This window comes from Penicillium bovifimosum (assembly GCF_028826915.1).
Source record: "Penicillium bovifimosum strain IBT 22155 chromosome Unknown utg000001l_segment0_segment0, whole genome shotgun sequence".
In the NCBI taxonomy this organism is placed as follows: domain Eukaryota; kingdom Fungi; phylum Ascomycota; class Eurotiomycetes; order Eurotiales; family Aspergillaceae; genus Penicillium; species Penicillium bovifimosum.
This window is the reverse complement of record NW_026622710.1, coordinates 1,735,448-1,762,816: the sequence shown is the minus strand read 5'-3', so window position 1 is coordinate 1,762,816 and position 27,369 is coordinate 1,735,448. Positions and strand designations below refer to the sequence as shown.

At 50.8% G+C, this 27,369-nt stretch overlaps 5 protein-coding genes across 5 annotated transcripts; 2 read left to right on the top strand and 3 right to left on the bottom strand.

Annotated features, from left to right (window-relative positions):
* Positions 1-5,065: 5,065 nt before the first annotated feature.
* Positions 5,066-7,289, bottom strand: N7515_000666 (uncharacterized protein; the record flags this gene model as incomplete). The annotated part of the gene is made up of 2 exons (XM_056661410.1): positions 5,066-5,310; positions 5,378-7,289. The coding sequence occupies 2 exons, from the start codon at positions 7,287-7,289 to the stop codon at positions 5,066-5,068; spliced, it is 2,157 nt and encodes a 718-aa protein (XP_056526576.1).
* A 1,602-nt stretch (positions 7,290-8,891) lies between these two features.
* On the bottom strand, positions 8,892-10,441 carry N7515_000665 (DHHC family palmitoyltransferase; the record flags this gene model as incomplete). The annotated part of the gene is made up of 5 exons (XM_056661409.1): positions 8,892-9,447; positions 9,503-9,543; positions 9,604-9,727; positions 9,779-10,268; positions 10,327-10,441. The coding sequence occupies 5 exons, from the start codon at positions 10,439-10,441 to the stop codon at positions 8,892-8,894; spliced, it is 1,326 nt and encodes a 441-aa protein (XP_056526575.1).
* Positions 10,442-11,824: 1,383 nt separating this feature from the next.
* On the top strand, positions 11,825-12,292 carry N7515_000664 (uncharacterized protein; the record flags this gene model as incomplete). Its single annotated transcript, XM_056661408.1, has 1 exon — positions 11,825-12,292. The coding sequence occupies one exon, from the start codon at positions 11,825-11,827 to the stop codon at positions 12,290-12,292; it is 468 nt and encodes a 155-aa protein (XP_056526574.1).
* A 2,732-nt stretch (positions 12,293-15,024) lies between these two features.
* N7515_000663 (uncharacterized protein) lies at positions 15,025-18,475 on the bottom strand (the record flags this gene model as incomplete). Its single annotated transcript, XM_056661407.1, has 5 exons — positions 15,025-15,242; positions 15,422-15,662; positions 15,723-16,399; positions 16,486-17,868; positions 17,923-18,475. The coding sequence occupies 5 exons, from the start codon at positions 18,473-18,475 to the stop codon at positions 15,025-15,027; spliced, it is 3,072 nt and encodes a 1,023-aa protein (XP_056526573.1).
* Positions 18,476-19,119: 644 nt separating this feature from the next.
* Positions 19,120-26,488, top strand: N7515_000662 (type II myosin; the record flags this gene model as incomplete). The annotated part of the gene is made up of 4 exons (XM_056661406.1): positions 19,120-19,557; positions 19,606-19,749; positions 19,810-25,989; positions 26,048-26,488. The coding sequence occupies 4 exons, from the start codon at positions 19,120-19,122 to the stop codon at positions 26,486-26,488; spliced, it is 7,203 nt and encodes a 2,400-aa protein (XP_056526572.1).
* Positions 26,489-27,369: the final 881 nt, after the last annotated feature.

Below are 27,369 nucleotides of genomic sequence, written 5' to 3'. Positions count from 1 at the left end.
ATCAAGATAGTAGTCTAAACGCACGATCCAGCACCTAAACGCCACCCAAGGAGGTGCCTACTGGAAGTAGATAGAGCATGTACCCGTACGTAATCTTCGTTTGCCAGAGCCGAGGGATCGGAGCAGAAAATTCCCGCGACGAGCTCTCCGTGTTCTTTTAGTTCGGTTGGTCGATTCTTTGTTTCTGGACGATCGACAGAAGATTCATCATGCAAACCCGAGTTCCAAGAAAGCACACCACCCGACGTCCACGTTTACCTGAGAGCTGCAACCCTTGCTTCCTGCAGCGCACACTGCAGCTAAGCTGTCTCCTGAGTCCTTCACCTCCAAGCCAGCCATCCTACGCCTCTACCCAGAGTATATTCCTATTAGCAAGTAACTCCGAGCTCGGGGGAAAAATCAAGAATCGGAGCTCGGCAAGTGTCTATAAGGTATGTCCGATCAGTTAATATCGACGCTCGGCCCCGTGCGTCCAATATCCACTTGACGCCAATGGACACGGGGCAAATGGAGGGGCAATAAGCGCCACAACCAGTATGTAGATCGCGGGTTTAAAGCTCAAAGGGAGCCAACTGAAGTCTTGATAGTCTTGGCTGGCTTGGCGAGCCTTGGCAGAAGGGCCCACGGTTACGTCGGATTCGACCATGGAATCTGGTAAAGGAACCGGATTGGTGCGAGCTACCTTGTTAACCTTCCCAAGGTTGGATGTGTTTCTCCGTTGATCTAGGTTCTTTCTTTGACTGCAACTCACATTACCTACATTACCCGCAAGCGGTTTGACAGTCGGGATGCAATATCCAATTTAAAGTTGTCGTACCCTGGTCTTTAAACCATGCGGATGTTGGCTACCTTGCTTAATTCACGATGATCTACCCCAGGGCTATGAACGGGCCATGTGTTGCCATGAAGAACAGCCGGGTGAACATCGGTGATTATCACTACAACATAGTACCAGCGGTGAATTGGAAAGAGCATTTGCCTGAATTCCATGCCCGGTGATCACTCATCCAATGGAAAAAAGAAATAAAAGAAAATACAGTGGAAAACATTCTCCGCACTCCGGATCGCCCTAAGACGGATATGGGTCTTCGGAGCAAGCGAAATGTCTCCGAGAAGAGGAAATGATAACCCACAAACGGGAAAGTTTACGGAGTACATTTTCCGCAATATTCTTCGGCTCTCCCCGACGAGTATACGAGTACGCCAGTAGTGCTTCGTAGACGCGACATTTAGGTCGACAGATCGTACGGCCCCACCATCCGGGTCCGAGAATGGAGCATTCGAACGTGCGAATGCAGGTGGATTTTTATTTTTAGCCGAATTCTTTCTGTTCTTACAGTTGAGGTAACTAGTTGATCAACTCGCCTTTAGTCTTTACTATGGTGTTTTGGACATGGCGGCTCGCTTGTTGACGTTATGCTACTAGGGTCTGGTCTTTATAGCCAAAATGCGACACAATTTATGAAAGTTATCCAGTCCGGGCCCAGCCGGTAAAAGCCGTCCGGGAAAAGATCATGACCCGGCGACCGACTGCTGATGGAGGCTGTATCTGGACAAGATTGTATCATTTGCATCCAATAGAAATGCTTCCAACAATATTACTATAAAATAATCAAGAAAGATGTGCAGGACAGAGTCCCAAAATCTGTACAGTTGTAACAACAATATGTGGCCATATTCAAGATCTGACAGAGATTCAGCCAATGTCTCTCCCGCAGTGGCACGCACACACCGAATGTTCCTTGGAACTCTCTCGAAAAGCATAAAACGCCATACGACTCCCCCCTCACCGCAAACGCAAACTTTGTGAGTCATCCATGCGAAACAAATATCATGCCTACATGTGGAGTAAGCGCATCGCGTGGCCGGAGCCAACTTGTTTCAGATTCTTGTACGATCGCTGCATGTTGCGAGGAAAAGCTGCGTATCTCTCTAGCACGTGCTACTCACCGTTCCTATTTTGTACCATATATCACATTAGATACTGCGTGAACTTGATTAAACCCTGAAATATCGTCATTCTGCATTGTCCATTGCCTACAACATACTGTGGTAGAGTACTTCGTACCTAGCTATCCATGTAAGTTCCAACGTCAGAGGCCCAGAAGACATCAACTACATAGTATATCTCCCACGCCCTTGTCTCATAGTGACTCCAGATATACTGACTAACTAGACCATGGCGTGAGAAGCAATCAATCAGTGAATCGCAATTCGTCTATCGTCCTGCCGTCCCCAGCCCCGTTAGCAACCCAATGACACCATCGGAGGAAAATTCAAGGTCAGATGTGTCAAATGTGTCCAGCGGAGGCAGGGGGTGGACGCGTTTGTGTTTGCTTTCTCTTTCGGCTTTTGCCCCCATGTGCCACGGCGATCTTGTTCGAGTTGGGTTGGTTCGTTTATAACAAGTCAGAACAAAGAATCGTTGGTTTGTTGAAGTCTGATGACTCGGTTCGCTTGAATTTTGACTGGATGAGTAAATTGAATAGAGGAATTCATATCAGGGAAGGGAATGAGATCAGAAATTGGAAGCACATTGTGATATTGAACTAATTGGGATGATCGGCACATGAAGTTTCTATCTCCACTACGGAGGTAAGCACTCTACCTGCGGATATATCTGAAAGTGTTGTGTACATAAATGTATATCGTATGGATGGATAATATAGCCTTGAGGAATCAGGGCACTGCATTGGGTGATTCCATAGTTTGCCCCTGTATCGATGTATCGGGTCCAATATACCCGCTGAAGAAGCATCCATGGATCCATCATGTCTACATTAAATTACCATGTACATCATAACTAGTCGCCGCAAGCTCGCTAATGACATAACTGTGAACCAGTAAAGCCAGGAACAAGCTAAGTATCCAAGTTCTCGATTCCCGTCGAGTCATGCGAAGCTTGGCTTTAGCCTATTACCCCAGGTCACAACTGCCGGATTCAACCACCCGGACAGATTATCCACTCTCGCCACAGCCACGGTTGATCATTGCTTGCTATCCCATAACCGTGCTGTATCGCCCGTCCATACAATTGTTGTGGACAACGCCTCCACCAACGAACTGGGGTTCTCGAATCGGATCCATCTCGTCTGCCCTACAACATGAACTACTGTACAATTCTCAGGTGGATACACAGTTTAACCCACAATATCGGTCTCGACTCACCACAGACACCATATATTATCACTATATACAGTACTAGTTAGGGATTGGCATATTAAACAATAAATGCCGCATATCAAAGCCTCCGTATAATGTCTCCGGGCATCGATATCCTCGGCTTGATTGGTCCCCGACCTGACTCGAATGTCTCCGACTTCCAGCTAAATTCTTGCAACCTCGCTATGACTGTTTGGGAATTTACTCTTTTGAATGGATTATTGCGATACGGTAGGAATAATACAAGGGAATCGGAATGAAATGCTTGTCTGTTTCGGACCTAGTGCTGCAAATGTTATTCATCGCTGTGAGCCTGTGACTGAACGGGCTTTCTTGGGACTCCGTGCGGAGTTGTGCAGGTATCCTGGCCTATATCTGTTCTTGTTATGAATATGGTATGATCCTTTGCCCGGGAGGAAGTGCGTACCTATCTACCCATGGCTGTAGGAATGGGGGTTTTCAGACTGGATTAGTTAGGCAGAGGTGGTTCCATGGAATTGAATATTGTCTGTCCCGTCAAGAGGTACCTATATGTAGTGACTATATGCAGATACCTATCTGAAAGTATACCTATTCAACACAAGATATGCAGTCTACCTGGTAGGTACAACTGAGGTCCATGCCCATACTTACCTTATTCTGGAACCTTGGCATAAAAGCCTTCAGGGCTGACCTATCGACTCGCTAAAACAAGAACAGCACCGGTGAGAACCAACAAAGCCCGAGAACAGAAATCATCCAAATGTTTGTCAGTCCGCGGCGCATCCAACCTGCAAGCCAATATGCAACAAAATAGAATACTCTAGGTGTAGCCATATGCGCCCATCACCCCTCTTTCCTATTCTTGTTCTTTTCTTCCTCAGATTGGCCAGTTAATTTCTTTTTCCTCGGCGATCAGCCGTAGATTGGGAGGGGTTGGAGGGCTGGGATTTAGGCGCTGTTGGATGTTCCCGATGGGATGACAGGCAGACTACGCTACTTTAAAAACAAACGAAATAAGTAAAAGAAAAAGATGAATAAACAAGAAAGGATAGTGTACTTTCATCTTCGATACAATTGCATGTCCTCGACACTTCCGCTTTGGGGAAGAGCGCTTGACTCGTGGCTTAGCGCTCTCGTGCTTTCAATAGAGTGTGCGTATGCACAGATTCCATACTAATGCAACAAGGTAGACAGGTAGCAGATGGACGAAGCCCAGCTCCCCACCTTCCAGTTGCCCTACCTCTCTTCCCGAGGCTCTTTCCTCATCCCGGAGATAATGTAATACTCTTACTGCATCTGCAGATCTGTCGCATGAATCAATAACAACAGGCGTGACACGAGAGCTGAAAAGCTGTGCATGCGGGGAGTATTGCGTCCCCGAGATCCATTTAATGAGCGCCGTGCTCGGCGCAGCCCTTGTACATTCGATTGGATCCAGTATGGTGGGCGTGGGTGCGGATGCCTAGCGGCTGGTCATCGCTGCCTTTAGCGGCCAAAAGGAGGTGGATGTTCGATTGGTTGCGTGTTTCGCTGCATGGGAAGACGTTGGTTGGTTATCATGGGCGCTTCTGTCAAACAGAATGACAGCTGCGCATAGAGTACAGGAGATACTTGGTACAGAAGTTGTGGAAGTAGGATATGTCAAAAGCAATCCAGAAAGAGAAATCATGACTCGGGCGGCGCCATGGGTTTGTACATTAGCGGCATGAAAACAGTGGAGTAAAGCGGGTGCTGGCCGGTCTGCAGGGGCTCGTCGCATGGACTTCGTTCCCAGCAGGATAGTCGCATGAATTAGATCAATTAGAACCAACATGAGAAGTAACAGTTTCTGGAATTGGCGATTGCCATCGGCATTTCGAGGATGATGCTGGGGTTTGTCCACTGGAATCATAGTGACATTTTCGAGTCACTGCAAAGTATCCTACACCTGCGCAGCGGACGGATGCATCACTCTCGGCCTCTCGGCCTCGTGCATAGAGTTGCTCGACGCGCGCGGCCGCGACGGCAAGGACAACTTCGGTGCGTCTGGCGCAGGAGGGGCCTCGAGTTGCCTTGGAGGCTCATCGTCACTCTCGTCTTCATCATCGCTGGAGGTATTGCCGTCCTGGCGCTGGATTTCATCTCTGGACTTGCGCCGTTCGCGTAGATGCTCTTTGTGCCGGGTATCTGCAATTCACATGTGAGTATTCATTTTTCGGCGCAATACCAGTACCTGCGTAATATCATGACTTACCTCTGATTTCCTGCGTCTTCAAAGCATACTGCTGAATCTCCTCCTTGCTCAGAACCCTTAACACAATCACATAATCCGGCCGCTCCTCGAACCGTTCATTGCCTGCTTCCAATGCCTCCGGGTTCACGAGACGCCGATCGATCTTCGTCCACCGAGCTCCTGGCGGAATCCCCTCTTTGGTGGCATCTTTGAGAGGAGCAACGCCCTCTCTCACTGGATTGGGTTCCTCCGGGAATGCCTCGCGCGGAGCTTTTAGAATCCCCTTGGGAGGGGCCTCGGGCTCCTTTGGAGAGGACATGGGCGGGTCGACAGCAACAAGCCTTTTCGCGTCATCTTTAGCCGCATCGTTCGGTGGCGGTCGTCGCGGATCAATAGCATGACCGTCCTCTAGCATGCGGTGAGAGCGAGAAGAGCGGTGTCCATGCGCATAGTCTCGGTCTCGGTCTCGCCTGTGATGCCGCGAGCGGTCCCGACTGTGGTCGCGGTCGCGGTCGCTTTCGCTATCCGTGCTGCTGTGAATTTGGCGTGCAGGCTCACGTCGGTACTTTCGCAAATCATCATCCGACGTCTCGACATCGCTATGCGTCCGCCGATGGGTGTGTCGCCGCGATCGACGGTGACGATGGGCGTCAGCGGGGTCCAGGTAGTCCTTGCTTCTTTCGGGAGCTTGGGTGGCTGCAACCAACTCCCTTGATGGAGGCTGAACAGCATCGTGGCTACGCTCATCTTGCTCATGGGAATGTCTATGCTTGCCCCGTGATGGGCGGTAATGTTCGTATTCTGACATGTCAGAATATCCGCCTCCCAAAGCTGCCGTGCCGAGTCCCACGCCTGCAAGAGCGCCGCCAGCATGTAGCCTGAGATGGCGATCGTCGGGATTATGGCGCCCCCGGTCTCCTTCGTGGTGCGACCGGTGAGCGCGGCGCCGACGATGCTCATCGCGCCGAGGTGTGTATTCACCCTCGGAGTCCTGAGGCATGACGACTAGGGCCTGATCCTGGAATCCATCGTTCGATCTGTGGGGATCCCGATGATCATCGTGGCCGTGCGTTGAGGCTCGTGGTCGTTCACGACCCAGCTTGTCAAGGCCCCAGGAAGTCGGGGGTGGGCCATGATGGCGGTCTCTCCGTGTCCACTGGGGGTCCTCCATGCCGGTAATGCTGGACGGCCGATCGAGTGAGTATCTCGGCCCCCGAGGGCGTGGTTTGACTGGGTAGTCCCGGTCGAATTGCTCACGGGCGTTTGTGTATGAGTAGGCATCATAATGATCGATATCGTCGCCTTTCATCAATTCATCATACGCTGGATAGCGTGCAGATCGGGGTGGTGGATGGGCACGATGCGAGTTTGGACTGTGGCCGGCCCAATGTCTAGGATAGTGTCGTGAGTCGCGGTGGCCAGTATCGCTTGCATAGTCGGTGCTCTGGATCCGGCGGTGTGCGGGGTGCCGAGAAGAAGCTGGGACTAGATGGTGGCCGGATTCTGCGGGAAGAGGGCTTGGATCACGGTGGTGGCGTGGATGGTGTACAGGCGAAAGATGCTGGCGAGATGTAGATGGAACAGTCAGATGCACCGGTGTCTTGTAATGGTCTGCTCCTGTCGTTGTATTGCTTCGGTGTCTAGTGCGGGGCTGAACGGTGTATTCGGTGCGCTTTTTCGCGGACGAGGACGGATCGCGAAATCGACGGGAGGCAACTGGGTGAGCTTCGAGATTGGACGAACGTCCCGAGCGGTATCCGTAGGCACTGGCATATCCAGTGTCCGAAGGGTAATCTTCGTAATCGTACCGTCTGGGTGCATCGTAAGGGTCGTAGGCTGAGTTGAGTTCCACCATGCCAGTTGAAGCTCGCATGGGATCAACTATGTGCTGTCTGCCTCGACCGGGAGACAGATTCCGGTAGTGGCTCGACATAATGAGGGCTTTTCAAGGTGGAATCGAGATGCGACGGGTGCAGAAGGCGGCAACCCCTCGTGGGCGGCGTCGAATCGTGAGTGATAATCCGTTGTCCGGTCTGATTGTGGATATTGAAGTAGTAATAAAAGGACTCAGACGGGCTTCAATTGTAAAAATGTCCAACGCCAGTTGTAGCCGGTTGGCTCGAAGGGGAAGATTCCCACGGCGCAAAAAATAAAGCCGAGAAATTCGAGGGGCTGTACTTGACACAGTAGCTGTGTGGGGCCCCAATAGTTGCCCAACTCAACAATCAAGAAGCACAAAAGGAGAAACTCAGGGTGTTGTATCTTCAAAGATGAAACGTGGAAACAATGACGCGAAAGTGGGTTGAGGTGGGACAAAATCACAAAGGTTACTAAGGATGCCAAGTCCAGGTGGTACTTACTCCCTCGTCAAGATTGAGAGGGACGAGGTTGAAAGAGGAGGCAAAGAGGAGCCAGAGAGGAGTCAGAGAGACGTTGAAAGAGAGCTGAGAGATAAACAGAGGTCTAATAAAGCATACCTCAAAAGATGGAGATTATATTCTGACCCATGGATCGAGAAAGTATGGACCCTTTCTAACCCGTGGATGCCATGTGTGCATCCCGCCCTGATAACAATGAAACTCCCTTGCTTCAAATGTAAAACAATTACCTCGGACAACTTTGACACTTGTCAGGGACCCCGTGCAGTCGTACTTCTTTTTTTGCGCCCGGGAAAACCCAGAGGCGCGTTAGTTTGAAGTATGAGTTTCATCGCGGGGACAGGATGAAGATGATATCATAACCTTGAGCCGCATACCCGGGCAAAGACTTGTGACTACTATGCTGATAAAGACGGCAGAATGGAGGACACTGGGATGTACCACCCATGTCTTGTCTGTCTCTTCAGTATGTCCTTTGTAGTTTATATAGTTACAGTCTTTTGGGCTAGTTAATGGCTGTGCAAGCATGGCTTTCGATACCCTACAATGTTGTGCTCGTCGAGAGAATTGACCTACCTGATGTATAGGCGATGAAGTCATGCATGGGTCTAAATTATGGGATCCATAGGGAGTCAAAATTTGTCCCATCTTAAAACTTTGAAACCGAAGTCTGAAGGATGAAGCGCTGGTATTAGGTATTTCTTTCCAATCGGCTGGCCAAATTCCAATACTACGGGTCGGGACTCGATAAGAGTGCAGATCGTACTTTCATGATTCATAGCTACTATGTAGTTATCTCTGTATGCGGTCTTACTCCTGACATTTCCTTGCTATGAACTATCTCAACTCCAGGTTCAATACTAAGTAGCAACCTTGGAACCTCTCATGGCCATGACAAAAGGTGCCACCAAGGAAGTGGAAGGTGCACACTATGGTTGATCCAGGAAGGAGCAAGGGACCCTTGAAGAGACCGCTCCCGAAGGCACGAACCTTACCTTTAGTATGATGGGCTCTTGCTACGCGCCTAAATAAGAAAGCCCCAAGGGCGTATAGTAATTCCGCAGCGGGTGCATGTCCGGAGTAGACAATGTATTAATTATACTACGCAGTATTCAAGCGATATAGGCACAAGCCACAAGCACCTCTAGCGCCCCGACCTATTGACTGCTAAGACTTCCCTCATGACTACGCCCCGAATGTGGGGACTTTGGAACAGCCCCGTTCTCAGGCGGGGCCACCAGCAGTCCTGCCTCCTGCCTCAGGCGGGTCACAACGGGACCCATGGCAAAGTGGCTCTCCATACTACTGTGGTCCGTACATGGGCTCGGTTTGATCGGCAGCAGCCAATCAAGAACGCTGTATCCCATTACCTGCTGAAGATTTTTGATCGGGCTCCCTAGGTCAAAGGGATTCTCGCCCGGTTTCGTGTGGAGAATGGCGAAGACGTGGCGTTCGCCCGTCGGTGTATTTGCCATGTCTGGCTGGGTCTCCGACGACGGTACCTGCTGGGGTGGATAGCTAACCATGCGAAACGTCGGAGCCCAGGGGGAATCGGGTGCCCAGAGTCGTTCGAGAAGGTATTCTGGGACGCGGACAGCTAGAGTCCAGACAGTTTTGTGCCGGCTTAGGTTTTCGATCGTTGTGACGTTGATACTAGCCATTTGAAGAGAAGTCGAAGTCATTCCCGCGGTGAAGAATCCGAAAAGGCCGCTCCTGGTGGTTTATTAGTTCCAATCAATCTCCGGGGGTAGCATGGGCAGGTGCTTACAGTCCAATGCAGACACACCAGTGGGGGTTTACTCCTCCGGTCTAGGTCAAGAGTTAATAATGGCACATAGGAAGTTGACGTGTTCGCTCGAGAACACTCACGTCACGTTTAATCTCTGCTGTGAAGAAGGCAAACACGATGAGAGTGAAGCTGCAGAAGACGGCAGTATAAAAAACGAATTGAAGGAAGAATTTGAACGAAGTCTCAGAGACGACACCTCCAACCCTAAATTCTGTCAGCCGAATAACAAGTTCGCAGAAGTATTTGAGATCCTACCAGGGGCAAAAGTGGTCCATCTTGCGCACACAGCGACGCGTTTCGCGGCAGTGATGCGCCCTATCTGGCTTTAACTGACAGCATTTCGAGCACCATTGGGGGCGACCATCCTCCTGACAGACGAAGACATTCTTGGTGTAGAAGCTCGCCAGGCTGACGTCTGTTTGATCTGAGCTGCCTACGGCAGTGGTATTCGAGCCTCGCTCCACATCCGCGTCTGCCTGGGATATCTTCTCCGCATCGCTTTTGGGTGTGCCGATCTTCCCACGCCAGCGCTTCGATCGTTTCGATCGCTTCCTTTTCTCATCATCTGCAAGTTTTTCTTCACCCTGTGGTAGATTTCCGGGATTCCACAGGACCGTAAGATAAAGTCGTATGTATGTGCCGACCATGGGGATTAAAAGAACGTAATAGACGGCGAGAATCGCGGCGCCAGCGCCGACTCGAGGGCCTCGGTGATGAGAAGATGTCGGATCAATGAGATAGTCGACTGGTATTCATATGGTCAGTCTCAGGTATTCGGAGTCCTGGGACCAGACGAAACTCACTACATAATGGCTTTGTGATCGCATAAGTAGCGTAGATCACAGCACCGAGTAACACAACCGGAACGACCCTGGATACTACGACGTTCGCGCGCTTCTGCACCGCGGGGGACGCCATATACACGTTGTCAATACAACAGTATCAAATGCATTGAATAACAGTAAGCGGGCGGTAGCACGAGGGATCGAGATCCAAGGAAGTCCGAAAGGTTGTGACAAACAGTGCAAACCTGACGTAATCCGCCTTGTCCTCCCCGGGACCACGTTCCTGGAAGGTGAAGTTCCAAGGTTCGTCCCCTACCCCGTAGTCACGGGGCCACCCCATGGATCCCTTCTCCACCTCCCAGCTGTCATTGTTGTTTTCAACGGGCGATGTCGGGCCTACTATTACTCATATCTTTCAGCTCAGCTGCCTCAGCTGCGACCGACAGATACCCCTGATTCCTGAAACGGATGGGGATTCTGGGATTCTAGATCTGGATTTCTTCATCACTGCATGCTCCTTCGAGATGCTACGGTTGTAGTTGATTAAGCTCAATTTAGTATCTGAGCATGGATGTACATAGAGTAGAAAGAATTTGAAATCAGACTGGAGGTTCCGCGATATCTCGTAATCAGCTATTTGGAAGCAGATGCTAAAAATGACCCAACGGATGAAACGGATTTATCATCTTGAGTGAATTTCTCATCATATCCCAGGTGTCAGAAACGAGTGCCTGGGTGACTTAGGCAGAAGCTGGCTTAACGGGACACCTGACTCGCGATGACTCTTCAATTTGATTTTCCCGCAACCGCTGCCTGGGAAAACAGGAGGAAGTGGAGTATATCGCACGCCTTGAAACCGAATTGATCAGGTTCATTCGTCAAGGCATCAACTGCTATCAGAGGAATGCGAGTTTATGACGAATGTTAGACCGTTTGTTCGGGGCACCCGAAGCACCCAGAATCCGCCGGCGCCATACATTCCCCCGGGTTGGTAACCCATGCGAGACGGTGAGCATTTGCTTAGCCCTCGAGTTAGTGGGCCGTTGAGTCAAAAACGCTCTTCAGATGATTCACAACGATTCCTCACAATCTAGCCACGGCGCCCTGTACACTAAGCCACGCTTTTCCCGACCCATCTCTCCGGATTGATGTGCAACTAGGTCGACCTTGACCCAATGGCCCCAATAACAGCCCGGGTAAAGAAAATGACCTTAACCTATTTGGGACTGTCGTGGAAGCCTGGCTTGACTCTCTCGACGAAACGCTGCCTTGCGCATCTGATGCTATTTTCTAATTTCGATTTCTTTCTTCTAGATATTCTTCAGGATATATAGCTCAATCTCCCATGCTCTAAATCTAATTCCATTCTCAAACTCAATCACATCCAAGTATAACTCCATTGCATCTAAGTCCAGACCATACCATTCTACATCTATACACAACCAACCTCGCTGTCCACAAAGCTTCCAATCTGTCGCTGATATCGACTCAACACTCAATCCAACCAACCACTACAATGACCTCTCTCTGGTACTGCTGCGGCTGCAACTTCGGCCCTCACAACTCCTCCCTCTACGTCTCTTGCATCCAGTGTGGAGAAGCGCGGTGCCCTCGCTGCATTGAACAGAAAGAAGACTCATTGAGCATAAACATCAATATCGACTCCCACTCCCACTCCCATTCCAACAGCTGCAACCCAATCTCCGCATACCCAACCGCCGTCATGAACTCTCCGCCCTCCACTCCAACGCTGGAGCCCACAGCCTCGCCCATAGTCGTACCAGACCTCCCCGGTTTACGAACTCTACCCCGGGTCGACTGCTCAGGCATCTCACCAGTCTCACTAAGTGGAACGCGATACAACTCCGAGACCTATATGTACATCTGCTGCGAATGCAATGATGGACCTAAGATATACAACCATCAGCCCCAGTGCGTGGTTTGCAACCATATGGCCTGCGCAGGCTGCACGTATGTGAAGTGAGATTCCAAAAATCTTGTCTTGCGGGCCGAGACTAGTTACTACGAGTACAATGGTAAGCTACTCCGTCTGATGCTCGCTCAGCCTTTGCGCCGTTCTTGAAGCTGACAGCTCAGAAATAGTGATTCCGAACTTTACGTTGTTACCTTTCTGCTGTTCTTCCGTCATCTGGAACATTCCTACTTTGCAAAGCGGGCCATGAGTCATGAGCATATATCCTGGTGTATTATTTTGCTATTTGTTGTTGTTTTTGTTAGACTAGATCTTTGTATACTTGATATTTCCTGATTTGGTCTAGCGCTTGGAGATTGGCGGGGCAGGTCCCCGGGCCCTCTCCAGGGCTGTCAGCCTCGCTTGTTCTGATTTCAGGTTTACACTGTTCATCATTTGATTCATTTCCTTACGTTTAATTAGCATAACACATCTCAATATGAGCAAATTACTGTCTGGACTCTGACTCTATTCATTCCACTCTTTCTGTTTTAGGACTCCGATGCCCTGCGCCCTGCAGTAGAGTCATAATCTCATCGTGATCTTCAGCTTGCAGCAAACCCCCTGTTCAACTCTGAGCCTCAACCTGAAATATTCCCCCACCTCGCACTACGGTTGGCTGAATTATTTTGAGGCTCAGCCAAGAAATGGCCCCGCCATACTAAGTGGGTGAAGCGTGTATGCAAGCCAGGATGACTCCCCCTCTCGGGCCCCTCCCCTAGGAACCCAAAGCCTGTTGCTCCTGTCCCTGTTACCGCTTTTTGGCCGTGCATTTGCAGCACCAGCCCTACCGGCCCATAGTAAAATGAGCGGTCATGGGTCCTCGGATGCTAACAGAGACGACATTCATACTCTTTAGCTTTCCGCTTCTCACGCCTTCCAATGTTCCTCATCGTCCCGGTGGCTGATCTATTTCGACATCGGCTCAGCCTCGCTACGCTCTTTCTTTGTGAATGACCTGATGATGCTATTCCTAGTTTCCCTGGTGTCAACTATGTCATTGTTCCGGTCCCACCAGGGCACATCGAGTTCTGCCGCCACGGGGGGCTGTGCTGGCTGGACTGTGCGCCCCGGACGGATTTAGCTTGGCATCTGAGCTTCCCTGGACTTTGATTCTCCCGATTCCGCGCGCGCTTGTTGGTCCATTTAGCCCTCAAAGGGGCCCGCGGAGATGTATCTATGTAGTTTCTTTGTGCAAGACTGACTACTAGTACTTGATCAATATCCACATAGTTACCAGTCTTGCCAACTACTAGCTTGACCCACCCCTCGGCCTTTCTTTTCGCTTGCCCCGGCGCTGGTTCAGCTCTCGGGCGCTGGGCGCGCAATCCGCCGCTCTCGGTATACACTACCTAGCCATGAATTCGACACAATATGTTATTGTATGTAGAGGGACATGATCGGAAGCGTGCAAGGTCTCCGGACCAATCAGCTTGCGCTTTGCACATCCAAGACATTAGGTCCGCTGGTCTGCCTTGCCCAGACTCACTCATACTCGCTACAGGTCTGTCGGCAGAATAGCAAGAATCTCGAATGTGTACGTTCTTCAGTCTTACCTAGAATAGAGATGTATATTAAAAATAGCGCTGTTCATGCTCTATTGTTTTACTGTTACTAGCCGTTGCACTATCTTGAAACTGTCGCACGAACCTACCCTGCCCTCAGACCTCACGCTATACTTAGCATCAAGCCGCAGGAACCCATATCGTCTACTTGTTGGATTTGTTGATTTCGCTTATCGGCCAGATCGCGTGGTCCTGGTATTTTAGTCTTGATAGATAGTAACTATTAGTCTCAGTTTTTTCGCTTAGTTTATTGTCAGCAGCTGACTGTGTACCTATATTCAGCGATGGTGGTATATTTAGCTAGGCTATTTACGTGGGCGCCCACCTCCACCTGGGCAGTAAGGTTCCTTTGAGTTTCTTGACTGTACTGCTCTCGCTCTTTTCCAAGGCTTGGTACAACAACACGTGAAAGAGTCAATCGTAGGTCCTGACTCATGTCATAGGTATATCACTGAAGATATACATTGTTGGGGTTGGTCAGATGAGGTCATTTGTGAACGAGTCTGAGTTGACCCAGATAGGTATTCCAAGCCACTTCCAAGGTTGCAAACAGGACGATGCTACATATTTTTGCATACTACTAAAGATAGAAAAAGATGATGGATAGATAGTAATGGTTCATTGCTATGAATATGTTCTGCGAAGCCCGCCGAGAGCTTATCGTACAACCGCACCCGGAAAGGATATGCGCCTTTGATGTGCAGATTAACGGCACACAGAGCTCCCTCAGAGCCTGATTGTCGAAATTGCACCAGTTACGACCGGAGCTGGGAAGATGCAAACACCCTAACGCCGCGCTGTTGGGCCTTTGGACAATGAAAGACCCAGAAGGTGAACAAGAACGTAAAAAGAGGTCACGAAAGCAAGCGCCCGATGAAGCAGACCAGATGCGAGTGAATCGCAGGTGAAAAAGAAGAAAGGGGAAGAAAAACGCCGAATGGGCTAATGATGCAGGGTGGAAACCATGTCATGAACGCTCTGAAAGAAGCGATGGCAGGAGGATATCGGAACAAAAGATGGCGGCATGGCCATGACAAGGACCGTCAGAGTCCATGGTGTGATGATGTTTTTCCCCCGCTAGCGAAGATTTCTTCAATAGCGGTGTTCACAGGACGTTTGTAAGACAGCTCACCTAGGGAGGACTCTCAACGAGTCGTCGATGAATGTATTGGTAAAGAGTTACAGGGACAAGACACGTGTCGGGTCGTGAAGGAAGCGCCTACGGTATGCGGCTATCTCGGAGGCCACTGCGTTGAAGTCTTTCACCTTGTCACGCCGAAGGTTGTTGATGATCTCTTTCAGACCAGTGAGATATGTTTCTTTTTCTTCTTCGGTTCGTCCCTCTCGGACGGACCCCATCTGGACGAGGATTTTGTCGTCTGTCGAGGTTAACGGCTCTGTGGTCAGCATTCGGACAGGGCAAAAGAGGACCGTGAAAGGATAGGAGAGAAAGGAGGAAGAAAGAAGAAGACAGTAGAGCAATCAAGAGAAAGTGTAAAACAGACTAGATAGTGCAAAACGCCGATAGGGAGGTCAAGGGCGAGGTGGGTGTTGCACGCTGTTCATGTCGACGCACCGCTTAAAGTTATGTCCCGAAAATGTTGAAATTCGCATGTCTTGTCGTTGCAGACACCTCCATTCAAATCATACGGACACAGGTACTCCATTGGATCAATATTGTGACTGTAAGTTAACGAGCGGTATCCGCCCGGCACTTCATCCTCATAATCGGAGTGGTAGCGATAAGCCTTGAAGGCACGCAGTGGGCTGATGTAAGGTGTGAATCTGGGCACTGAGATGGCAGATGTCGCTTTAGTCTAGATACGGGTTAGTACGCGGTCACCAGAAACTTCCTCTAAGACGGGTAGTGTCCATACGCCGGGAGCGCCAACCTGCAAAGCTGATTGGGGCAGTGGTTCTAACACCTGTGGCGCGTTGGTTAGTTCTTGATCAGCTTGAGTCTCCTGGCACGATTGTGTCGAGACTGCTGCGCTTTCTACAAGACCAGGAAGAGCCGGGCTGAACGGAGGAGGGCTATAACTCGAGTCTTCCGATCGGGCTGCAGCATCAGACTCTGGCTCGGGCGGCTCATAACCGTCCGACTCCGCAGACATCTCACGTTGAGACTGTATGCTCGGAGAGTGCGCAGTGACGAATTCTTCCACAGAAGCTGGATCACGATCGCCAAAGGCAGAGGACAATCCCTGAGATGGAGATTGTTCGGGAGTGTCAATTGCCATAGCCGCCGAAGAGGCTGGTAAGATGGCCGGGTCGATGCCGACGTGCGCTGGCGAGCCAGCAGGTTCGTTCTCACCCTCGTTTGATGAATGAGAACTATCACTGCTACTGTCGTCAGATTCGTCCATTGCTGACCCGGCGGAGTCGGAAACAATGGAAGCAGATGCCTGCGCGGTATCATCGATTGCGCCGTTTGCCGCCTGGTCAGTAGCCTCTTCACAGGGGACCGGGCTGATAAGGGTCTCGGATGGCGTTTGTGGCTGTAGGGCAGGCGCAACTGGGGTAGGGGCCGTGATGTGTTTGGTATTCATAGAGTCTGGAAATTGGTAAGTTGATCTGCGCAAATATCGCCTGAGATAACCGATACCGGGAACTCAAAGCAGAGAGAAACAAGGATCTTACCTTCTTCTGAAGTAGTAGCAGCCGCACTAGACGGCCCGCCGGATGATGAGGATCCGGAGTCATCCACAGTGCGAGGTGACTGGGTTCGGCTAGCAGCGAGCTTTGATTTCCGCCGAAGCTCCAGCTCTGCAATTTTGCGGCGCATAGCTTGAATCTCCATATCTTTGATCCGAATGTCTGCTTGGTCACTGAGACTTGAAGGGGCGTTTGGAGTAGACGTGGAAAGCCTAGGGACAGGGGATTGGGTGGATTGTATTTGAGCAGGAGGCTTGGCAATGGTAGAGGTCACTATTGGGGCTGCATCTTGTTCTGAACTCGAATCCAAGTCCATATTGTCACCCTCGTCATCGCCGTAGAGTGATTCATCGTCACTGATCGCAATGATGAGTTTATCGGCGGGATTGAATCGGTTTGCGGTCGGGTTGAAATTATGCCTTGGAGGTGCAGCTGGCTCATCGAAATCAGACGCACGAGGGCGCTTGCGCTGGTTTGCCTGAGAAGTGGATGCTGGGCCAAGGGCGATCGCTGGCCCTGGCTCAGAGGCCGAAGAATCCTTTCCGTCCTGTTCTGACCCAGTCATGACAAGTCCTGGAAGCGTAGCAACGGGTTGAGATCCCGGCACAGGAGGACGAAGTGGAAGGGGGTGTTGGATAGCTGGCGCTGGGGATTCTAACTGAAGCGGTGCAAGGGTTCCCTGGGCCGACTGCTGCGCCTTGAGGAGACTTTGCCTTTTTAGTTCCTCAATCCGCTGCCGTGCCAACTCTGTCTGGGCCTTGCTCTTCTCTTTGATAGCGGGGACCTTTTGAGTTGGGCGAGGTTCATTGGTTGGTGCCGTACGAGAAGATTTCGCACTGGCAGTTGGTGAGGCATCTTTCGATGTCTTCGCAGCTTTTGCGGCCAACATGCGGGCAATGAGCTCCTTCCGCTCCAGAGGTTTGTCAGGCTTTGGAGAAGCGGCAGAAGATGGGGCAGAAGGCTGGGACACTGGCAGCTCTGACTTCCGGATGACCTCTTTCTCATCATTCGCTATTTCGGCTACCACTGGTTTGTTGACATCCAATGGCTTGCCAGTAACACTAGCTCTGGCAGGCGGGTCCTCAAGCACTGACGGGCCTTGGTCAGATGGTGGAGTGACCTTAATACCGACTTCTTCGTATAGCCGTCTCAAGACCACAGGGTTGATACCTTCTGCAATCAATTCATTGTAGCGGATTTTATGTGGGGCTAGACTCAGCAAGGCGCCCTGAGCTTGAATTCGTAGCTGCGCCACAGATTTTGGAGGTTGAGAGTCTGGGGCTGTTTTAGATGGCTCATGCTTTTGAGGTTTGGCGGCCTGGGCGATGATGTTTGGATCTGCCGACACAGACAAAGGAGGGTTATATGCTGCACGGTATTAGTAAAACATATTTGAGCCAAATATAAGAATGGGAGGATTACGTGAGCCACTGCTAGCGGAGGGTGCGCTAGAAGATACTGTTTCTCCTTCTTCTAAATCAGAATGCTGTCGGCCAGCTTTACGCGTCGGCAATATTGAGGGCTCATCCGCCTCCTCGCTCACTTCACCTTCCTCGCGATTATTCTCAGCTGGGACAGAGGTTGTGTGTGCACCGACGCCAACGGTTGAATGCTCCTGAGCGCCGTTCAAGAATCCAGCTGGCATTGGGGCCGGGGGATAGCCCATAGGAGCGAACGGCATGGCGGGAAATTGAGGGGGGAATCGCAGCGGATCGAACTCATTGTAACCTGGAAACTGAGGTGGAAAAAATGGTGCTGAGTTACTGGGTCCACTCGAGCCCGAGATGCGCGAATTTGCATTCACGCTTGCCATGTTGTAATTGAGGGGCTGTCCCAAGTTTGTAGATGGTGTTTGATACATTTGAGTGTACTCTGAGCTGGCTGGAAAGTTCGGAGGAATCATCGAGGGATATGCCGGAGGCCATTGCTGTGCGTAGTTCGCGTGGCCACCGTATGGTGGAGGGTGGTCGGACATGATAACTTCGAGGCGGAGCGAATGAACGAGGCGTATCTGCGAACTCGTGGAATTGAGATAAAGACGGAGTTTAAGAGTGTTCGCGATTTAAAAACCAGATCTCATGGTGTCTTGTGGATGAGGAAGGTGTGGAGGTCGTGAGAAAGAGGATGCCCGGTTTCGGTGTAGCCGTCACTTTAAGGGGGTCGAAGCAATATTGTGACAATTCGAAAAGAAGCAAGAGTGATGCGACGGTGAAATTTGAGCTTAAGAACGATGAGGAGATTGCTGGTGGTGTTAACTCGAAATGAACTGAGATCATCTCTCGCCTCTAAGCGCCTGCTTGAACAAAAAAGCTCGAGTCCATCACGTGAGTACGCACGGACCAGGTACGATCGGCGGGCGCCCGAGGAACGCAGAGTAAACAAACACATCATGGGCATTGGGGTGCGTCACTTCGATTATCGTGTCTTTTCTTCCAACTTTCTGCCAACTCCACGCCTCTCTTGAGTGTGGTACTATATTCTCTTCTCTTCTCTTCTCCTTTTCTTTCTTAACTATTACATCTCAGCCTACCTCACAGCTTGAAACTGAGATTGCGCGATAATCTTGGCTATGATAACCATTGCTGCATTCGAATAATGTCATTTTGAACTACGCTCGCCATGCTTCCCTCCCAGCTGAATAGCCCACCGAAGCGTGCAAGTCTGTTTGCGCGTCCGTCCTCTTCGCAAGGGACACCCTCCCCACAGACGAGACCTAAATCGGCCATAATCACACCATCTAATGGACTCGAGTCAGCGAGGGGTCACCTGCGCAATGCATCCGTCTCACAGTTGTCCCCTACTTTACCAATCAGCGGAAATCGAGGGCGATCCAATTCAGCAAGGAATAATCCCGGCTCTGGCACATTTGCTCCAAGCTTCATCAAGTCCGAAGAGGCACGACGCGGAGCGGATCAGATCCGTGGACTCGAAGGAGAGAATGACTTCTCGGGGAACAAATATGTGTGGCTGCGCGATCCCCAAAAGGCATTTGTTCGGGGGTTGGTCCTAGAGGAATTGGACGGAGGACGCCTCTTAGTGCAGAGCGACGATGGCGATGTATGAACTACCCACACGAGGAAAAGGAATGCGCTAACACTGCGACAGCAACGGGAAGTGGATTCAGACCAGGTCGACAAGGTCAATCCTGCCAAGTTTGACAAGGCAGACGACATGGCGGAACTTACACATCTGAATGAGGCGTCTGTCGTCCATAACCTGCATACCAGATATCAGTCAGATTTGATTTATGTTCGTCACAACCAGAAACACACGAATCACGGACTTTCAACTGACCTCTCGCTTCTCTAGACTTATTCTGGGCTTTTCTTGGTCACCATTAACCCGTACTGCCCATTGTCTATCTACACAAATGAGTACATCAAGATGTACAAGGGACGCGGGAGAGAGGAGACGAGACCCCATATTTTTGCTATGGCAGATGAAGCTTTCCGAAATCTTGTCGAGGAGGGCGAGAACCAGAGCATTCTGGTGACAGGAGAATCTGGTGCGGGTAAAACAGAGAACACAAAAAAGGTTATCCAGTACCTCGCTGCTGTTGCCACTACCGATACTCCTTATGGACGCTCTGGGGCGAAGCAAATCACCGGCCTTTCCCAACAGATTCTACGCGCCAACCCTATACTCGAAGCCTTCGGTAACGCCCAAACGGTACGAAACCACAACTCGTCCCGGTTCGGGAAATTCATTCGCATCGAGTTCTCTCGGTCTGGTCAAATTTCCGGAGCTTGGATCGATTGGTATTTGCTCGAAAAGTCAAGAGTCGTGAAGCCTAACTCCAATGAACGAAATTATCATATCTTTTACCAGCTTCTCCAGGGTGCGGACCGCCAGATGCGTGAGAAACTTCTCCTGTCGGATCTTCAGATCGAGGACTTCGCCTATACGAGAGACGGAAACGACTCCATTGTCGGGGTCTCAGACCAGGATGAATGGAACTCGCTGATTGAAGCATTCCATGTGATGAACTTCAACGAGGAGGACCAATTGTGTATCTTGCGGACTATCGCGGCTGTCCTGCACCTGGGCAATATCAGTGTTGCGAAAGCGAGTATGCGCGCTGATCAAGCAGCGCTGGCACCCGAGGGGTACGCTAGTGTGGAAAAGGCTTGCTATCTTCTTGGTATCGAGACCGATGAGTTTGTCAAGGGTCTCCTACATCCGCGGGTGAAGGCCGGCCGCGAATGGGTGGAAAAGGTTCAAACCCCAGACCAGGTTCGCATGGCGCTAGATGCCCTTTCCAAGGGTATCTATGAGCGAGGCTTCGGAAATCTCGTTGCTAGAATCAACAGCCAGCTCGGTCGCTCGATGGCCAGTGACGACAACTATTTCATTGGAGTCCTCGATATCGCTGGATTTGAAATTTTCGAAAACAATAGTTTCGAGCAACTCTGCATCAACTACACGAATGAGAAGCTCCAGCAATTCTTCAACCACCATATGTTTGTCCTTGAGCAAGAGGAATATGCGCGAGAACAGATTGAGTGGCAGTTCATTGACTTTGGGAAGGACCTGCAGCCAACGATCGACTTAATCGAGCTGAGCAATCCGATTGGTATATTCTCCTGTCTTGATGAAGATTGCGTGATGCCCAAGGCCACCGATAAGTCCTTCACGGAAAAGCTGCATGGACTTTGGGACCGCAAGACCTCGAAGTACCGTGCATCACGCCTCAACCAGGGCTTTGTTCTCACCCATTACGCCGCGGAAGTAGAGTACAACACGAGCGATTGGCTTGAGAAAAACAAGGATCCACTCAACGATAACATTACACGCCTGCTAGCCGCTTCCAAAGCACCACACGTTGCAGACCTTTTCTCCGACTGTGCTGACCCTGAGGAGGATGGTGGCAGCAATCATCCCAAAAGCCGGGTCAAGAAGGGACTGTTCCGTACTGTTGCCCAAAGGCACAAGGAGCAACTTTCTAGTTTGATGGCGCAACTCCACTCGACTCACCCTCATTTCGTGCGTTGTATCCTACCGAATCATAAGAAGCGACCAAAGATGTTGAACGCTCCGTTGGTATTGGACCAGTTGCGATGCAACGGTGTCTTGGAGGGAATTCGCATTGCTCGCACAGGATTCCCGAACCGCTTGCCGTTCGCGGAATTCAGACAACGTTATGAGGTTCTTTGCCATAGCATGCCAAAGGGATACTTGGAAGGACAGAGCGCTGCTCGCATCATGTTAGAAAAGCTCGGCATGGATCGAGCTTGGTACCGGGTCGGTCGCACAAAAGTGTTCTTCAGAGCTGGTGTTCTGGCCGACTTGGAGGAGAAACGAGACGAACTCATCCGCACTATCATGACAAAGTTCCAGTCTCTGGCTCGAGGATTTGTTCAGCGTCGCATCTCAAACAAGCGACTGTATCGGGCTGAAGCGACTCGAATCATTCAACAGAACTTCCACGCTTACTTGAACTTGAAGCAGAGTCCTTGGTGGCGCATGTTCTCGAGAATGAAACCCCTACTGGGCGATACCCGGAATGCGAAAGAAGTGAAAAAGCGTGATGACAAAATCCAACAACTCGAAGCAAAGATGAAGCAGGACCTTGCCGATCGCCAAAAGCTGGACGAGGAAAGGCGCCGAACAGAGATCGAGATCCAAAATATCCAGCACACTTTAGAAAGTGAGCGTGCACTTGCATTGGACAAGGAGGAGATTTTCAAACGATTGCAAGACCGAGAAGGGGAACTCGCCGAGAAACTTGCTGGTGCAATCGCGGACCAAGAGAGTCTCGAGGAGCAACTGGATGAGTTGGTTGACGCAAAGAGAAAGGTTGACGACCAGCTGCAGCTTCGCATCACCCAGCTGGAACAGGCGGGATTGATCATCCAGCAGCTTGAATCGGAGAAGAACAGTCTGCAATCCAAAATGGCGGAACTCGATGTCAAGCTGTCCGACACGGAGAACCAGTTCTCTGCAAAGGACGGTCAGATCCAGGAATTGGGCCAAGAGATCAAGATGTTGCAAAGCCACCTCAGCTTGAAAGACCGGAAGCTTCAGGACCTCGAAGCTAAACTCTTGAAGACTGACCAGGACCTCGAGGTCAAGCTATTGAACACTTCTAAAGAACTTGAGAAGTCCAAGAAACAGGTCCGCGAAATTACTGAAGAGAATCGGTCTATTCGTGATCAAATTTCAGAGCTTTCGAGTACTTCTACAGGCTATGAGGATCTTCTTCGGCGCAAAGAGAGCGAGATCGCTGTTCTTCGCAAAGACGTTCAGAAACATGAAGAAGAAAAGAAGAATATTGAGTCTGAAAAATCTTCGCTTATGTCGCGCCACGACAACATGCAGTCTCGGCTCCGCGAGGTGCAAGCCGAGAGAGATGCTATGCGCTCCGAACAAGCCCAACTTCAGCGAGAAGCTGCGGACCTCAAGAATCTGCTTGAGAATAAGAGAACTGAGGATGCTGAAGCCGGAGAGAGCCGGAAGCTACTGGAGGAGCAGGTCACTGATCTCAAGGCCCAGCTCTTCCAAGCTCAAACCGACCTTAGCCGGGAACGCCAGTCTCGCGATGACGTGCGAATGCTTTCCGAACACAACCTTGCCCAGCTGACGCAGAAATACGAGGTGCTCAACGAGGCGAAAATCACCATCGAGAAGGAGATGTACATTCAGCAAGATAGCTTGCGTCGCGCTACGGAGGCGCGAGTGGCGGCTGAGACAACTCGCAAGGAGCTGCAAAACGAGTTGATCAAGCTCCGTGAGAGGTTCACGGAGACGGAAACAGCCCGGATGAATGCCGAGGCTGAGATTGAAAGAAAGATCATGGGTCAGGCCGAGGAGCGCATGAGGAGTTCGCGCAAAGACCTTGAGGAAAAAACACGCCAGCTTGAAGAGGTCGAAGCAGAGCGGTCGCAGCTCTCAGCACGAATTCAACAGCTCACGCACTCGATCTCGGAATCAGAGAGCTTCCGCTTGCGCCATGACCAGCACAAGGAGCGTCTTGAACGAGAGCTCGTTACTCTCAGGGGCAGGTTGACGGCATCCGAAAACGACAACAGATCTCTCTTGACCAAGATTCAGCAAAAGAATCTCGACATTGCCCGGTCAAACTCAAAAGCCAGCGATAGCAATCGCCTGCGTCTGAACAATCTTCAGAAAGAGAAGGCCAGGTTGGACGAAGAGTGCAAGAGGTTGAGTCGTCAAGTAGAAGAGTCGCAGGTCATGATCTCCTCTTTAGAGAAGCAAAAGGAAAAGCTCTCTTTGAGCCTGGAGGATTTGAACCACGAGCTTAATCGCGAACACAAGACCAGCCGTAATGCTGAGAAGGCTGCTTCCACAGCGAATCTGCAACTAGCAGAAGCCAACCGCAAGCTTGAGACTGAACGACAACTTCGCAACCAAGCTCAGGCTAACACACGCCAAACCCAGGGTACCCTCGATAGGGCGAATAAGGAGATCGAAGTCTTGCACCGTCAATTGTTGTTGTTGCACAAAGTCTTCGAGCCCGAAGCTACCGAACCTATGCAGTCATGGGAGGCTGTTCAGCCACACCTGTCCAAGCAAGTTGATCTGGCCCAGGTTCTTGAAACTGTCCAGAACAAGCTCGGGGTCACCGAAGAGAAGTATGCAAGGGCTGAGAGTCAGCTTGCCGAAATGCGCCGACGCCATGCAGATGAAATGAAGGAGCTTGACGCCAAATATTCGTCTTCCAAGCGCGCGTTGCTTGAGGAGATCGACCAAAACGAAGTGACCAACAATCGTACACCTGCGCACCTCAGGAAGAACTCCGAAAATGCTGTCAAAAGATTCTCTACCCCTACTACGCCAAACCGACGCTACAATGTCTTCGAGGCACCAAATGATTCCGCGCGGTCTGACCGAACAGTGGATACCCAAGGCTATCAAAGGCGCATGGATACGGCTGCCGAGCTGGAAGAGCTTCAGAATAAGCTTCAGATGACCGAGATGCAAAACAAGCACCTTCAAAGCCAGCTTGAACGCTCTGCTCCCGGCGCCGATATCTGGCAGGATGACAGTCCTTCAATTCGTCGCATGCAACTTCTCGAGCGAGAGAATGGCCGCCTTCACGACCAACTTGATGATTCTTCCAAGAAAGTTTCATCATTGGAGCGCAGCATCCGCTCCGGAGAATTGTCTCTCCGCGATGTGCAGGCTAAGTCCCATGAAGAGCTATACGACCTTATCAACTCACAGGAGCATTCCAGGCGCTCACTTCTCAAGCTCCACAATGAAACCATGTCGGAGTTCAGTGACGCCAAGGCCCATTTCGAAAAGCTGAAACGCGCTAGAGCTGTGTTGGAGGTCGAGCTTCGTGATGCCCGGTCCGAGATTCAGGAGCTGCAAGTTGGCCGGGACCAAGACACTGTGAGCCGTAACCAACTTCTTCAAGAATTCTCCGATCTGCAAATTCGCCTCGATGCTGAGACATCACGATCTGCTGATCTCGAGTCATCCTTGATGTTGTACAAGAGTCGATCCGATGAGTACTTCAATAAACTCGAGCAGGCCGAGATTGCTGTTATGAAGGCTGCACGCGCTGAACAATTCGCGAAGTCTCAAGGCCAAGAAGCGGAGGAGACATGTGCCCAGATTATGTCGGAGCGTAAGGAGATGGATGCGCTTGTCGAGGACTTGCAGCGTCAAACGCAGTCTCTGGAAGCTAGGATGGAAGATCAAGCTGCAGAACTTCAAGCTGCCTTGCAGGCGAAGCAACGTCTTCAGAATGAGCTCGAAGACTACCGCAATCAGCGTGCGATTGATCTTGAGGACAAGGAGACCTCCATGGAACAGACCAGACAAAAATACCAAAGGGAATTCTCCACTCTCAATAACGAACTCGAGATGGAGCGTGAACGTGTGCTCAATGGCCGTGCAGAGGCTTCCCGTCTCCGCGAAGAATTGGAGGATCTTCGCAGCAAATGGGACAACGAGGTCCTCAACAGCTCAACATGGGCGAAGGAGAAAGCCCGCATGGATGTCGTTTTGCAGGATGTTACCAACTCTCGTGACGAGGCTGTCAATGCCCACAACGATGCTCAGAGCAAGGTTGTCTCACTCTTGTCCCAGGTGCGCACCCTCCGGACCTCGGTTGAGGACGTTCAAGCGGAGCGTGATCTGCTCCTGAAGGACAAGAAGATGTTGGAAGGCCGCCTAGCAGAAGCTGGCGAGCGACTTGAGGATCTTGCCAAGGGCGAAAGCCCCTCTATGCGTAATGCCGCTAGTATGGATCGTGAACTCCTTGTACTCAAATCCAGAATTGCGCAGCAAGAAGATGTCTCCGCCGCTGCCGTTGGTAAGATGCGCCGGGCAGATGCGCTTGCGACTGAGATGCAGAAGGAGGTCACTGCCGAGCGGGAGGCCAATGCCCAGCTCTTCAAAGAGAAGGCGGCCCTTGAGAAGCAACTGAAGGAGGCCCAGCTCCGGTGTGTGGATCTTGAAACCAAGAGTTACTCCTCTGGCAGTCAAGACGTTCGCTTCTTGCACAAGCGAATTAAGGAGGTGAGTTCTCATTGCGCTATATTCGTTCTTTTGTTTCTTTGCTAATGTGGCCGTCTAGCTGGAAACCCACCTAGAAGAACAGGAGAGCAAGCACAGCTCGGAGCAGCGCTCTCTTCGCAACGTTGATCGCACTGTCAAGGACCTCCAATCGCAGATTGAGAGGCGGGACAAGATGAACGCTCAACTGAATGACGATATTAACAGGGCTCGTGATAAGATTGAACGACTGCTGCAGAACATCGAGGAGCTGCAACACAACGACTCGGACGCACAGCTGCTGGCTCGCCGTGCCGAACGAGAGCTCCGCGAGGAGCGAGAGAAAGCGCTCCGTTTGGAACGCGAGCTGGAGGGATGGAAAGCCTTGCGCGTTGAGCGAGGCAGCACCATTGGGCGCGGCATAGCCGCTTTCAGTGACAACGGAAGTCGTCGCGGGAGTGGTGTCTACGGATCTGGTGACATTCCCCAACGGCAACCCAGTAATACCAAGGGGTTCTTGTGAATAGACTTTGGTGATGCTTAGCGAGCTGATTCGGCTTGGAGATGCATCAACGATCATGGGTGGATGTTTTGCTTGGCGTTTTGCATTTGGGAAAGGGATTTTCGTTTCAATCTTTGCTGCTGGCCTCGGCCGTGTTCATATTGTTTGAAAGGCCATGCTCTTATCCCTTAGTTTCTGTTTTCGGGCGCTACCATTTTGCAAGGACTTTCTATCTTTCTGTTTCGATTTTGTATTCCTGGGGTAAATATACTCTGCGACGAGTCTATCTACAATGTCGAGAATGTAACAACTCATGACACTATAACTTCTTTCCCGCTCTCTAGTGCAGCATAGCCCGACTACCTAGCCTGACCGTGTAAATTACTCGAGTTAGGTGGTTTGCTAGTCATAAATCCGAAATATCTGAGTGTCAAGTACCAGCTACGAGGAAGGCGGTGCCCCGATTAGGAAATTCTGCCTGCAGTCTGAGGCAGGGGGTTGCTTTAACCGTTACTCGTACGGGACAACGTAGTCGCGACGCGACTCAATGTTCTCCTTTATTGTTTTTGAACAATGACGGATCCTTTTCTAAGACTCGGTGTCACTAGATTCTTGAAGTTTACCATCCGCTCCTCGCTTGCGGAAACCGTTGGTCTGTTCTAGGCCTGCCATATCTATTCCCTCCCGCCATCACTTATCATTCTGACACGACCGGAGGCCCGCACGATTGTGGCCGAATTTATGGTCAAGACAGGTCTTTTGGGCCAATTCCAGACAGTCGATCCCACGGCGCTGGGCGAGGAAGAAGGGGATGACGAAGGGGAGAAAAACGAAGACACCTCAGGGCAGTGTGATTGAAGAAGAAAAAGAAGAAGAAAGATGGCGCCCTTTAGGAGTGCAGT